Source organism: Pan troglodytes, chromosome 7 (assembly GCF_028858775.2).
Source record: "Pan troglodytes isolate AG18354 chromosome 7, NHGRI_mPanTro3-v2.0_pri, whole genome shotgun sequence".
In the NCBI taxonomy this organism is placed as follows: Eukaryota; Metazoa; Chordata; class Mammalia; order Primates; family Hominidae; genus Pan; species Pan troglodytes.
Window position 1 is genome coordinate 127,459,897 of NC_072405.2, and position 12,028 is coordinate 127,471,924.

The 12,028-nt window shown below is 38.9% G+C and overlaps 1 protein-coding gene across 1 annotated transcript in view; it reads left to right on the forward strand.

The window, feature by feature from the left end:
* SLC30A8 (solute carrier family 30 member 8) overlaps nt 1-11,808 on the forward strand; it is a 38,353-nt gene extending 26,545 nt beyond the window's left edge. The window contains exons 5-8 of the mRNA XM_063817356.1: nt 245-395; nt 1,937-2,042; nt 9,543-9,677; nt 11,047-11,808. Of these exons, the coding sequence (XP_063673426.1) occupies nt 245-395; nt 1,937-2,042; nt 9,543-9,677; nt 11,047-11,192 (538 nt within the window). The 3' untranslated portion in view covers nt 11,193-11,808. The remainder of the gene's footprint in view (nt 1-244; nt 396-1,936; nt 2,043-9,542; nt 9,678-11,046) is intronic.
* The last annotated feature ends 220 nt before the right edge of the window (nt 11,809-12,028 follow it).

Here is a 12,028-nt window from a genome sequence, read left to right on the forward strand (position 1 = left end):
GATAAACATTAGGTGGATGAATGAGTAAACTGGATGAGTCTTTGTGGTTTGTTTTTGTATAAAAGTATTAAAATTCTATGACATATGTATTTAAACATTAGTCAAAGATAGTTCTTTTTAAAGCATAAATATTTCAACTATCCATCATGTTGGATAATGCATGTTATTGCCAGCTCCTCCATTAAGTTGCCTACGTTTTTAAGACTGATCTCATGTGTGCTAAGAACATTGTTCTCTCTTTCAGACTAACTGTGGTTTTGCACCAGAGATGCCTTGGCCACAATCACAAGGAAGTACAAGGCAATGCCAGCGTCAGAGCTGCTTTTGTGCATGCCCTTGGAGATCTATTTCAGAGTATCAGTGTGCTAATTAGTGCACTTATTATCTACTTTAAGGTGAGTTTGAGTTTACCCACCATCCTAGTACTTATGTAGATTAGGTAGTACAGAAGCTGACCCTCCAACATTAACTTAAAGAGAGTGGGCATCCTCTGTTTACCTATACAAACTACTTTGCAAAGCTAAAGCAAGCAAACACTCAACCATGGTGTTAAGATGAACAGCAACAAAACTGTGAATACCTTCAGGTTCTTGGATTATAAGCAATAGGGAACATCTCTGGCTCACTTTAGCAAAAAGTATATTTATTGGCTGAAATTTATTGGATGTGCTCCTAGACAGACATCAAAGTAGAAATAAGGGCAAATTTTGATATCTAGATTTTAGAAACGATCCAACTTCTGTCCCAGACACCACACTGAAATAAATGTGTCTCAACAGATTTTTTTTTCTGTTTTTGTCACTTCTGAAGAATGATATTTCTGTGAACGGGAGTCCAGTTGACCTAGGTTGTGTCTTGTATCTGCTGCTTGGCCGAAGGGAGGTTAGAGCACCTGATTTATTGTTCCACCAGTATTGCCCACAATGGGGGAGAGGTAACTTCTCCCCCAAAAGCCAAGGTGCTAATGAAAAGTGGGAATGACTTCCCAGTAAGCCTCTGACCCTAAACAAATAAATATCCACTGCAGATCTCTACCTGGTAATACTGATAACAGAGATGGATTAGCAGGCAGAGAATGGAGAAGAACATTTAGCTCTGTCTGTTTGCATCACAATTGTCTGATTTGCAGAGACTCACAGCTTTTCCTAAAAAAGTGAAAACATGGAAATAAAAATTACAAAGACATATCCAAATTCAGTTGAGCAAAATGATCACTGAAAGCTTTAGGTCTAAGGCAAAACTAGTTTGAGGGTCCACTTACAAAATTTGAGTTGATGCTGAATTTCTTAAAGATAGTGGGGCATAGACTTTTCTGTGGCATAGAACTTTCTCAAGGGTAGAAAAGCAGACATTTCACCCTGAGGTGACTGAGCAAGGATGATACTTTGGTTCACACCTTTAAGACTGCATCAAAGATGCCAGCCTTGAGTATGTGCAACACTCGAGAGGCAAAGAAATAAACTCACTCCAGTCAGCCAAGAGCATAGTCCAGCTGTATGCTGGCCACATGCAATTTCTGAACAAGTTATGTCCTTTCTTCTGCTCATTATAATTAAGGCCAAAAAGTCATTGGATCTTGTGGGCATATTTATGCATACTTTCGTCACATACTCTGTACTTTTATTAATCTGCAAGAAGTTAAATCAGGGTTCTTGAGAGCAAACTTAAGAATATTCTTCCTTTTAGTTCTTAAATTATGGGGAGATCATGACTTGTAGTCTTTCTTACTTCTTTATTTGCTGGTAGTTTAAAGCTGAAAGGAAGGATTGAGTCTTCAAAAACAAAGTCTTCCCTCTCAGTTGGATGACACATGTCAAAAGGGTGAATGAGTGACAGAGAAGGAAAGACACAGGGAGGTTTACTTATTTTATTAATCAGACTTTCTGAAAGAGAGGTATGAATTCAGTTAACCAAAATCCCTGTTTTTTTTTTCTAGCCAGAGTATAAAATAGCCGACCCAATCTGCACATTCATCTTTTCCATCCTGGTCTTGGCCAGCACCATCACTATCTTAAAGGACTTCTCCATCTTACTCATGGAAGGTAGGAGTGATTTTATTATTACTCCCAGAGTCAGTGTTTTCTCTTCCCTAGAATCACAAAAGGGAATGGCTACAAGGCATGCTCACTGTTAATTTGAATTATGGGAAAAATTTAAAGTGAAAAGGAATTTTTGTGAAAACAGTCATTTGATTTTTTTCATATGGGAACAAGTAAAAAGAACTGGTTTCTATTCTTGCTCTAGCAACTGTTATGTAATATCTCACAGTGTAAAAACAGTAAGTATAAACACCATGAGGAGATACTACAAAAATATAAATATACCTGGAAAAGACCTAAGGAAAAAAACTACATAAATTTACCCCCCAGGCTGCATTAGAGCTAAACATTTTTATCAAATTATATCTCAGAGTAGAATAAAACAAGGGTGACCTTTTATTTGTTTGTCCGGCAAGTGTTTATTGAGCCCCAACTCTGTGCTAGGTAGTGTGCTCAGAACTAGAATTACAGAGATGAGCAGAGCAGAACATAGCTCTCTTCTGAAGTTCTGGGCTGTAGTGTGCTATGAGGTTCAGGTGTCTGCACTAAGTTCAACATCAGTATGGCCTCCTGGGAACAGGGTGCCACTAGGTTGCCTAAGGAAGGGTGAACTGGCACAGATGAGAAACAGAGCAGATCAAAGCTCTCATGCTGATCAGTAGTAGGATTGTGCCTGTGAATAGCCACTGCCCTACAGCCTGGGCAACATAGTGAGACCCTGTCTCTTAAAATAAAGTATAGTAAAATAAAATATGGGCTGGGCACAGTGGCTAATGCCTATAATTCCAGGAATTACAGGTTGGGAGGCTGAGGTGGGAGGATTGCTTGAGTCCGGGAGTTTAAGACCAACCTGGGCAACATGGCAAAACCTCGTCTCAACAAAAAATGCAAAATATTACCTGGGCATTGTGGTGCATACCTGTAGTCCCAGCTAGTCAGGAGACTGAGATGGGAGGATCGCTTGAGGCTGGGAGGCAGAGGCTGCAGTGAGCCGAGATGGCACAACTGTACTGCAGCCTGGGTGACAGAGTAAGACCCTACCTCAACAAAATAAAATAAATAAAAAAAGCTTTGTCCTCATGGGGATAATACTTTAATAAGAGGAGAAAGAGATTATTCAAAAAATTACACAGAAATGCAGTAGTGGGAACTGCTACAAAGAAGAGGTGTGGGCCTCTTACTAGAAATCTTAACACGGCTGGGAGCAGGGGCTAGTGGTCCCAGAGGCTTTGCTGAGGTCTGCTCTTAGCCCCGAGTAGGATCTTATGTTATTAACCTCATCATCTACAGCCCCTTATCATTATCCTTGACTACTCTCCTGGGCCTGTGAAATTTCTCTCTGGGCTCTTTGAGTCTTCCAACTGTCCAGGAGTAGATCACATAAATAACCCTCACTGCAAAGAAATCCGTCCTTATGCCTAAAGCTTACTGCCTGCCTCCTCTCCCCCATTCTGCAGTTTGGTGATTTTCTTTTCATTTGGCATAAAATTGTTGAAGAACTACTGGTTTCTGCCCTTTCTAGGCTACATCTTTACTGGCAGAGTTAGCGCAAAGAGACACATCATATAGTTGAAAAAGCAAGATCTTTGTATCAGACCCACCTCTGTTCAAATGCTAGTCATGCAAGTTTCTAGCTGTGAGACCTCAGACAATCTCCTCTGAACTTCAGTTTCTCAACTCAAAAATGGGAATATCACATCCACAATATAGTGTTGTTGAGAGGATTAGATGAAATAAATGGCATTATGTCTAGAACACAGTAGGAGCTCAGTAAATATAAACTCTCAGCTAGCATTTTGGGTTGACTGGAATATAGGAAATATGAAGCTACATTGTGGAGATAAACACTGTACTGTATATTTATCTGCACAGCAAGATATTCTCAATTTTTGGTTATAGACTGTGGCCATAGAACCAGTCAATCATAGATGCTGATGGCCTCAGAAAGGCCAGATAAGAGAGTCTTGATCAGAATAAATCCATCTTCATTACCAGAAGAACCATTCAGTAGTACTTGAAATGGGAGAACTACTGACTCCCATTGACATTATCTTGGAATATTAAAGTATGTCAGAGAGTGACATCAGCAAGATGGCTGACTAGAGATGCTGGGGCTAGTCCCCCCAGTAAGAAAGGGCCAAGGCAATAAATAACCAGAGGAGATTTGACTGGAGCATCAAAGGGAAAGTGTGGGAGTGCAACCTAGGTGTCCAACAATAGATGAATGGATCAAGAAAATGCAGTGTATATACACAATGGAATACTATTCAGCTATGAAAAAGAATGAAATCCTGTTATTTGCAGAAACATGGATGGAACTGGAGGACATTATGCTAAGTAAAATCAGCCAGGAAATGAAAGTTAAACACCACATGTTTTGGCTCTTATGTGGGAGCTAAAAACAAATTGTTCTCATAGAAGTGAAAAGTAGAACAGATAGCAGAGGGGGGGAAGGGGAAGAGTAGGACAGGGAGAGAGTTGTTAAAGGATGCAAAATTACAATGAGATAGCAGGAATAAGCTCTAGTGTTCTATAGCACTACAGAATGACAAGAATATAGTTAACAATAATATATAGTTCCAAAGAGCTAGAAGGAAGATATTGAACATTCCCAATACAACGAAATAATAAATGTATGAGATGATGAATTTGTCAATTACCCTCATCTGATCACTATGAATTATCTGTATGGCAACAGCACTGCGTGTCCCATACATATGTACAATTATCATGTCAATTTAAAACTGTTTAAAATTTAAAAATAAGGTTTATTGGAGACCTAAGGTACTTGATTATATTTACAAGGTGATTTATCATTGCTACATTGGCCATTTGTAATTAACAAATGATATTATTTTCTATCTACCTTACATTCCAGGAAAACAGGTATTATGGAGGACTTGCCTAAAACCCTTATTAGACTAACCCAGCAGTTCTCAAACTTTAGTGGCATCAGAATCATGTGGAGGGTTTATTGAAACACAGATATCTGAGCCCACTCCCACAATTCTTGAGTCAGTATATCTTATTGGGGAGTAGGAGGGGCAAGAATTTGAATTTCTAACAAGATGCTGGTGCTGCTGGTCCCAGGACAACACTTCAGGAACCACTGGACTAATCTTTTAGTACCACTGAAGGGATTCCCACATGCTGGCTCTGGGAATGGCACCTGTAAAATTCAGTGAGAGCTAGAAGTTTGCATCATATCAAACATCCAGATGATTGAAATATCCAGACATTAGCTGATTTTTTTTTTTTTTTCTGTCCAGCACATTTTGACATAAGGTAGATCCGGTCTTAGAGTGCAGTTGCCTTCAGTGACAGCTCACACTTCGTTAGTGTTCACTGCTAAGTATACATTTAAAGGTTTGTTCTTGGTGTTCACTATAATTGTTGAAAGATAATAGTGTTGACAACAGTGAAATTGATAACGGAGTCAAATGTCACAGAGTAATAGTGAATTTTCTGTCTCTAAACATGAGAATATTTGGTTTGTCAAGCCACAGAAGCATCCATTTTCTTTCCTGAGTGCTGAGCTGCAGCTGTTGTTGCTATTATGGAAGTTATTGACTTAAAGAAAGATAAAAGACAAGTTGGTGTACAATTTGAAATGACTTATATTCCGCTTTTCTTTGTGTGTCTCGCTATAGCTCTTCCCTGGTGATTATCTTTCTTATTTTACTTCAGGAAAAGTGCAGAGACTGGACTACGTCAGCTAGTTATAGAAACTGGCAGATAACTCCTTTCTGGAAGACACTTAATTTTTAAATTAGGTTTTCAAACTATGTTAGTATAGTACTTAGTAAAATTTAAAAATAATACAGAAAAGTATGAAATAATTTTAAAAAGTCTCCTTATAATTCCATCTTTGACTTCTCAGTCCTATTCTTCAGGGATAATACCTGTTAATAAGTTGACATTTATCTTTCCAAAGATATTTGTGCATTTGCATATATATATATATATACACATACATGTATATGTATATGTGTATGTGATGTAAGTGTGTACCTTTTTTTATAAAAATGGGATTACATATTGATTCACATTTTTTCTCTGCACCTGGCATTTTTCATTTGGAGATCTTTTATATTAGCACATACATAGATATACCCCATTCTTCTTCACAGCTGTAATTACTCCACAGCATGGAAGTACTTGCTTGTGATGGACATTATAAACAATGATGTAATTACTATAAACAATGATGTAATTACCACCCTTGTACATATATATTTTTAGCACTTGTATATCTGTGGAATAATTCCTAGAAGTGAATAATTCCTAGAAGTGATATTGCTGTTTCAAAACTTACGTGCTTTATTAGTATGTTTTTTCACTGCTCATAAAGACATACCTGAGACTGGGTAATTATAAAGAACAAGAGGTTTAATGGACTCACCGTTTCACATGGCTGAGGAGGCCTCACAATCATGGCAGAAGGCAAAGGAGGAGCAAAGTCACTCCTTACATAGCAGCAGGCAAGAGAGCTTTTGCAGGAGAACTCCCATTTGTAAAACCATCAGATCTGTGAGACTTATTCACTACCAGGAGAACGGTATGGGGGAACTGCCCCCATGATTCAATTATCTTCACCTGGCCCCACCCTTGACATGTGGGGATCATTACAATTAAAAGTGAGATTTGGGTGGGGACACAGCCAAACTATATCACATGCATTTCAAAATTTGATAGATATTACCATTTCTACCAAAGATACAGTATCAATTTCTTTCCCCTCAACAGCATATGAAAGTGCCCCTTTCCTCACATCATCACAACCACTGAGTATTATCAAACTGTTCATTCTTTTCTACTCTAATAGGTGAAATATTATATCTTATTGATTTCAAATGCAATTATTTAATTATGAATGATCAGTGGTTTTTCAAATACATTTATAAGTCTGGGAAGTTATTTATTAAACACTAATTTAGATATTTTCCTGGATGCATTAATATTTTTTCAGACTCCCCCCCAAGTAAAAGAAAGTTCTAGGATGTGATGGAGCATTGAGGCCAGTGGGGCCATGCCTCTTGCCTGGCAACACTGTTTGTTATAATAAAATAAGTCATGGTGGACCTATGTTCTCTATAATAGTAATGAGATGAAGGAGACAAGTGAAAAAAGGGTAGTGGGATCATGACTTAATTTCAAAGGGCCTAGATGAATGATAGCAAGTCTTCAAATGGTCAACAGCACTTCCCCAAAGAGATGACACACATTAGGCATAACAGACAGTGTTTTGATTGCAATTCCTAGACTCTAGTATTTGCGTAACACTTTATACTCAGAGCACAGACATTGGGATCTGATATCCCTGATTCTGCCACTTCTCTGTGTGGCCTTAGCAATGTTCCTTAATCTAACTGACCTCAATTTCCTTTTCTCTAGTTAAATAGGAATTGTAACCTTAATAACTAGCTTCTAAAGTTTTTAGGACTATTAAATGAGATAATTGCTATATATAAAGTACTTTGCACAAACTTTACACATAGTGGGCCCTCAATAAAAGTTTGTTATTATTATTATAACAATTTTACCCATGACTTTATTCACATTGTATGGCTAATTTGAGACAAGAACTCCTTTCATCTGCTTCTAGGAGCCTAGGTCTTTTGCCACTCATAGAGTAAAATAGCATGATAACCAGCTCTTTGTTACTTCCGCAAACAATATGAGGTAGGATCAAAAACTCAGCTCATGCTGTAGAGAATTTTGAGTTAACTCCAAGGAGGAAATCCCCCATGAGCAAGGTTCTTAGCCCATTTTTGCCGAGTGTTTCATTATTGGAACGCTAAGCATGTGAGAGTTATTTATATCCTGCTCAAGGTCATTGCCAAGGTCTGATTGCAAAAATTCAAAAAATTGCAACCCCAGGCATAAATGGGTTAAATTTTTCAAAAGGAGGGTTAAGGGTTCCCCATTTCTTTAAGTAGATGGTTCTCAGTTCTAGCTGTTCATTATAATCCTCTGGGAAGCTTTTAAAAAATGCTTATGCTCAGGCCTCCCATACCCAGTGTATTAGGCTGTTCTCACATTGCTATAAAGAAATACCTGAGACTGGATAATTTATAAAGAAAATAAGGTTAATTGGCTCATGGTTCTGCAGGCTGTACAGGAAGCATGGTGGCATTTGCTTCTGGGGAGGCCTCAAGAAGCTTCCAATAGCGGCAAAAGGCAAAGGGGGAGCAGGCACGTCACATGATGAGAATGGAGCAAGGGCAGGGAGGTGCCACACACTTTTAAATGACCAAATCTTGCAAGAACTCACTCATAATCGCAAAGACAGCACCAAGCCATGAGGGATCTGGCACCATGACCCAAACACCTCCCACCAGGCCCCATCTCCAGCATTAGGGATTACAATTCAACATGAGACACTGGCAAGGATAAATATGCAAACTATATCACCCAGAGATTCTGATTTAATTGTCTGGGGTTGGGGCTGGCTTTGGTATTTTTAAAAACATGTAGTCAGACTAGAGAACCACTGCAAAGCAGAGCTGCTCAGTGGCTCATGAATGTTGGTGCAGTGGTTCTTAATCTTGGCTGCCTGATAGAATCACCAAATGAGCATTGATGTTGGGCCTTATCCACAGAGATTCTGATTTAATTGGTCTTGGGTGTAACTTAGTCATCAGGATTTCTAAAATCTCCTCTGGTAATACTAATGTGCATCCAGGGTTGAAAACCACTCTGAAAGACTCTAGATTTTGGAGCTTCATCCATAGAAATTTCCTTTTAGGTCTGGAATGGAGTCGTGGTACATTTATTTTTAATAAACACCCCAGGTGTTTGTGTTGTTTGTACATAACTGAAGTAGAGGCTAAAAAAGGGCTGTACTTAGACATCTCTTCTACAGCATCCTCCAGTGTAGCTAAAATAATGGAAAACTTACAAACCGAGTAAGATGGTATTATACAATGTTAGGATCGTCTATTAGCACAGTTCACTAAATGACCTGTTGGGTAACTAATCTTTGTACAACATTGCTGTTCATAATGATTAGATATTTTCTGAATTGCTCCTCAAAGATCTCTGTGATCTATGTGTTGTTCTTAACACCCTTATTTTACTACAAATGTGCTGAGGATCAGAGAAGTTCTGGGATTTGGGTAAATTCACAATAGTTGTCGTCAGGATGCTAACCCGTGATTATTTGATACCAAATTTCATGTTATTTCATTTTACTTTCCAGAGTGTTTATAAAGATAGCTGGAAAAGGCACAGTTAGTTTAATAGTATACCATAAAAACTAAGGATAATTACCATTGTTGGTTATTGCATAGTAAATTCTGCAAGTATTCTGAGTGGGAATTTTTGATTGATGGTAAACCTTGAAGTAGTCAGGTAAATCTTATTTGTAAACATTTGGAGTAAGAAACCAGCAAAGGGATGAACACATTGAAATTTTGGTGAGGACTTTGCAGCTTGTTTAGGTAATTCAATGAGCTGTATCTAGTTGAATAACTACAGCCTCCATCTCTTCCCTTTTGTCAGGTGTGCCAAAGAGCCTGAATTACAGTGGTGTGAAAGAGCTTATTTTAGCAGTCGACGGGGTGGTGTCTGTGCACAGCCTGCACATCTGGTCTCTAACAATGAATCAAGTAATTCTCTCAGCTCATGTTGCTACAGGTCAGTGAGTTTTGTAAACACCCTGGAAAAAATTCAGTCCTTGTCCTGTAAAGTCAGTAATTTCCCTTCTTTTCGTAGAGCTGCCCTTATTGTCTGTTGCTTGTCAAAACATTATAAAGTGTTTTCTATTACCAAGGGCCTTTGAAACCAGCCCACTTATTGATGTTGTCATAGCAACAATGATACCCACGACATTCTTGGGGCTGACTGCAGAGGGCCGAGGACAGACAGAACAAAGGACTAAAATGCAACCGCCACTTCAAGGCCTTGGACTCTGAATATTCAACTTCATCTGTTTGGCTTGGTGCCCTATCAGTCAAATAATAGGAATGAATTAAAAACTTAATCTTAATTGAGTATCTCCTATGTGTAAGATGTTTTTCCTAGCACTGAAAATAAGAAGATGAAAGAGACACCGGCCCCACTCTTAAATTTCTAACAAGCTAATGGATGTGCTAATAGGAATTATGGTGGGGTCCCACACTGTATGATTAGAAATTCTGTAGCCATGTGAGAAAATTCTTATAATACTAGGTTTATACTAAAAATTACTTTTTCAAGAAGTTAATTTTGTCTCTGATATGTCCTAGAGCTGGGAGGATAGGCAGTGGGAGGGCATTTACTGCCTCAAGAGAAAGCTCAGGCCAAGGATAACACATTAGGCTGCTAAAAAATGACTCAAGGAGTTACTTAGGGGCAGGGGACAGGAACACTAGTGACGGTCATTTGAAAACTGTGCTTTCTCAGACATCCTCATCTTCTCGAAGGGGCTTAGGTCTGACTTCAGGGAATTTACAGCATTCACTATGCCAATATTTCACTGCAAATGGAAGAATCTAGTAAACACTCAGGTTGCTATGGAGGAGACTTTACAGCCTGCTGATAGCATTTGGGACAGGAAAAAAAATGGCAATGAGGGTTGCTGCTCTAAGAAAGGTCTGTGGGGAGCTCTAAACGCTTCTTGGTTCCTGTCACTATCCTTGATATAAATTCTGATTACATACAAAGCCTGCAACCCAGAGATCCCTGGGAGCTGGTGAGCAGGGCTGTATAAGAAATAATAGTTCTGTCTTGGCTTTTTCCAGGGCTTGTCTCCCCTTCCATACTAAGCTCCTAGGAATGCCAGACTCCAGAGATAACAGTGGACAGAAAGAGTTCCCATATCGACAGGGCACTTTGCTGCACTAGAGTTTCCCCTGCCTTGTCTGTGTGAATGTAGCTGATTATCAGAGCAAACGTGGCTTCCTCTGAGTGCCCTGCTTCTGCCCCACCCCAGCAGGTCAAAGACAAAGTACTTGAAGTTGGAGTCAGAGCAGTCGCCCAAGCGTGTGCAATCAGTGCTAATCTCCCTGTGGTTCTTTATCAACAGCAGCCAGCCGGGACAGCCAAGTGGTTCGGAGAGAAATTGCTAAAGCCCTTAGCAAAAGCTTTACGATGCACTCACTCACCATTCAGATGGAATCTCCAGTTGACCAGGACCCTGACTGCCTTTTCTGTGAAGACCCCTGTGACTAGCTCAGTCACACCGTCAGCTTCCCAAATTTGACAGGCCACCTTCAAACATGCTGCTATGCAGTTTCTGCATCATAGAAAATAAGGAACCAAAGGAAGAAATTCATGTCATGGTGCAATGCACATTTTATCTATTTATTTAGTTCCATTTACCATGAAGGAAGAGGCACTGAGATCCATCAATCAATTGGATTATATACTGATCAGTAGCTGTGTTCAATTGCAGGAATGTGTATATAGATTATTCCTGAGTGGAGCCGAAGTAACAGCTGTTTGTAACTATCGGCAATACCAAATTCATCTCCCTTCCAATAATGCATCTTGAGAACACATAGGTAAATTTGAACTCAGGAAAGTCTTACTAGAAATCAGTGGAAGGGACAAATAGTCACAAAATTTTACCAAAATATTAGAAACAAAAAATAAGGAGAGCCAAGTCAGGAATAAAAGTGACTCTGTATGCTAACACCACATTAGAACTTGGTTCTCTCACCAAGCTGTAATGTGATTTTTTTTTTCTACTCTGAATTGGAAATATGTATGAATATACAGAGAGGTTCTTACAACTAATTTTTATTTACTTGTCACATTTTGGCAATAAATCCCTCTTATTTCTAAATTCTAACTTGTTTATTTCAAAACTTTATATAATCACTGTTCAAAAGGAAATATTTTCACCTACCAGAGTGCTTAAACACTGGCACCAGCCAAAGAATGTGGTTGTAGAGACCCAGAAGTCTTCAAGAACAACCGACAAAAACATTCGAGTTGACCCCACCAAGTTGTTGCCACAGATAATTTAGATATTTACCTGCAAGAAGGAATAAAGCAGATGCAAC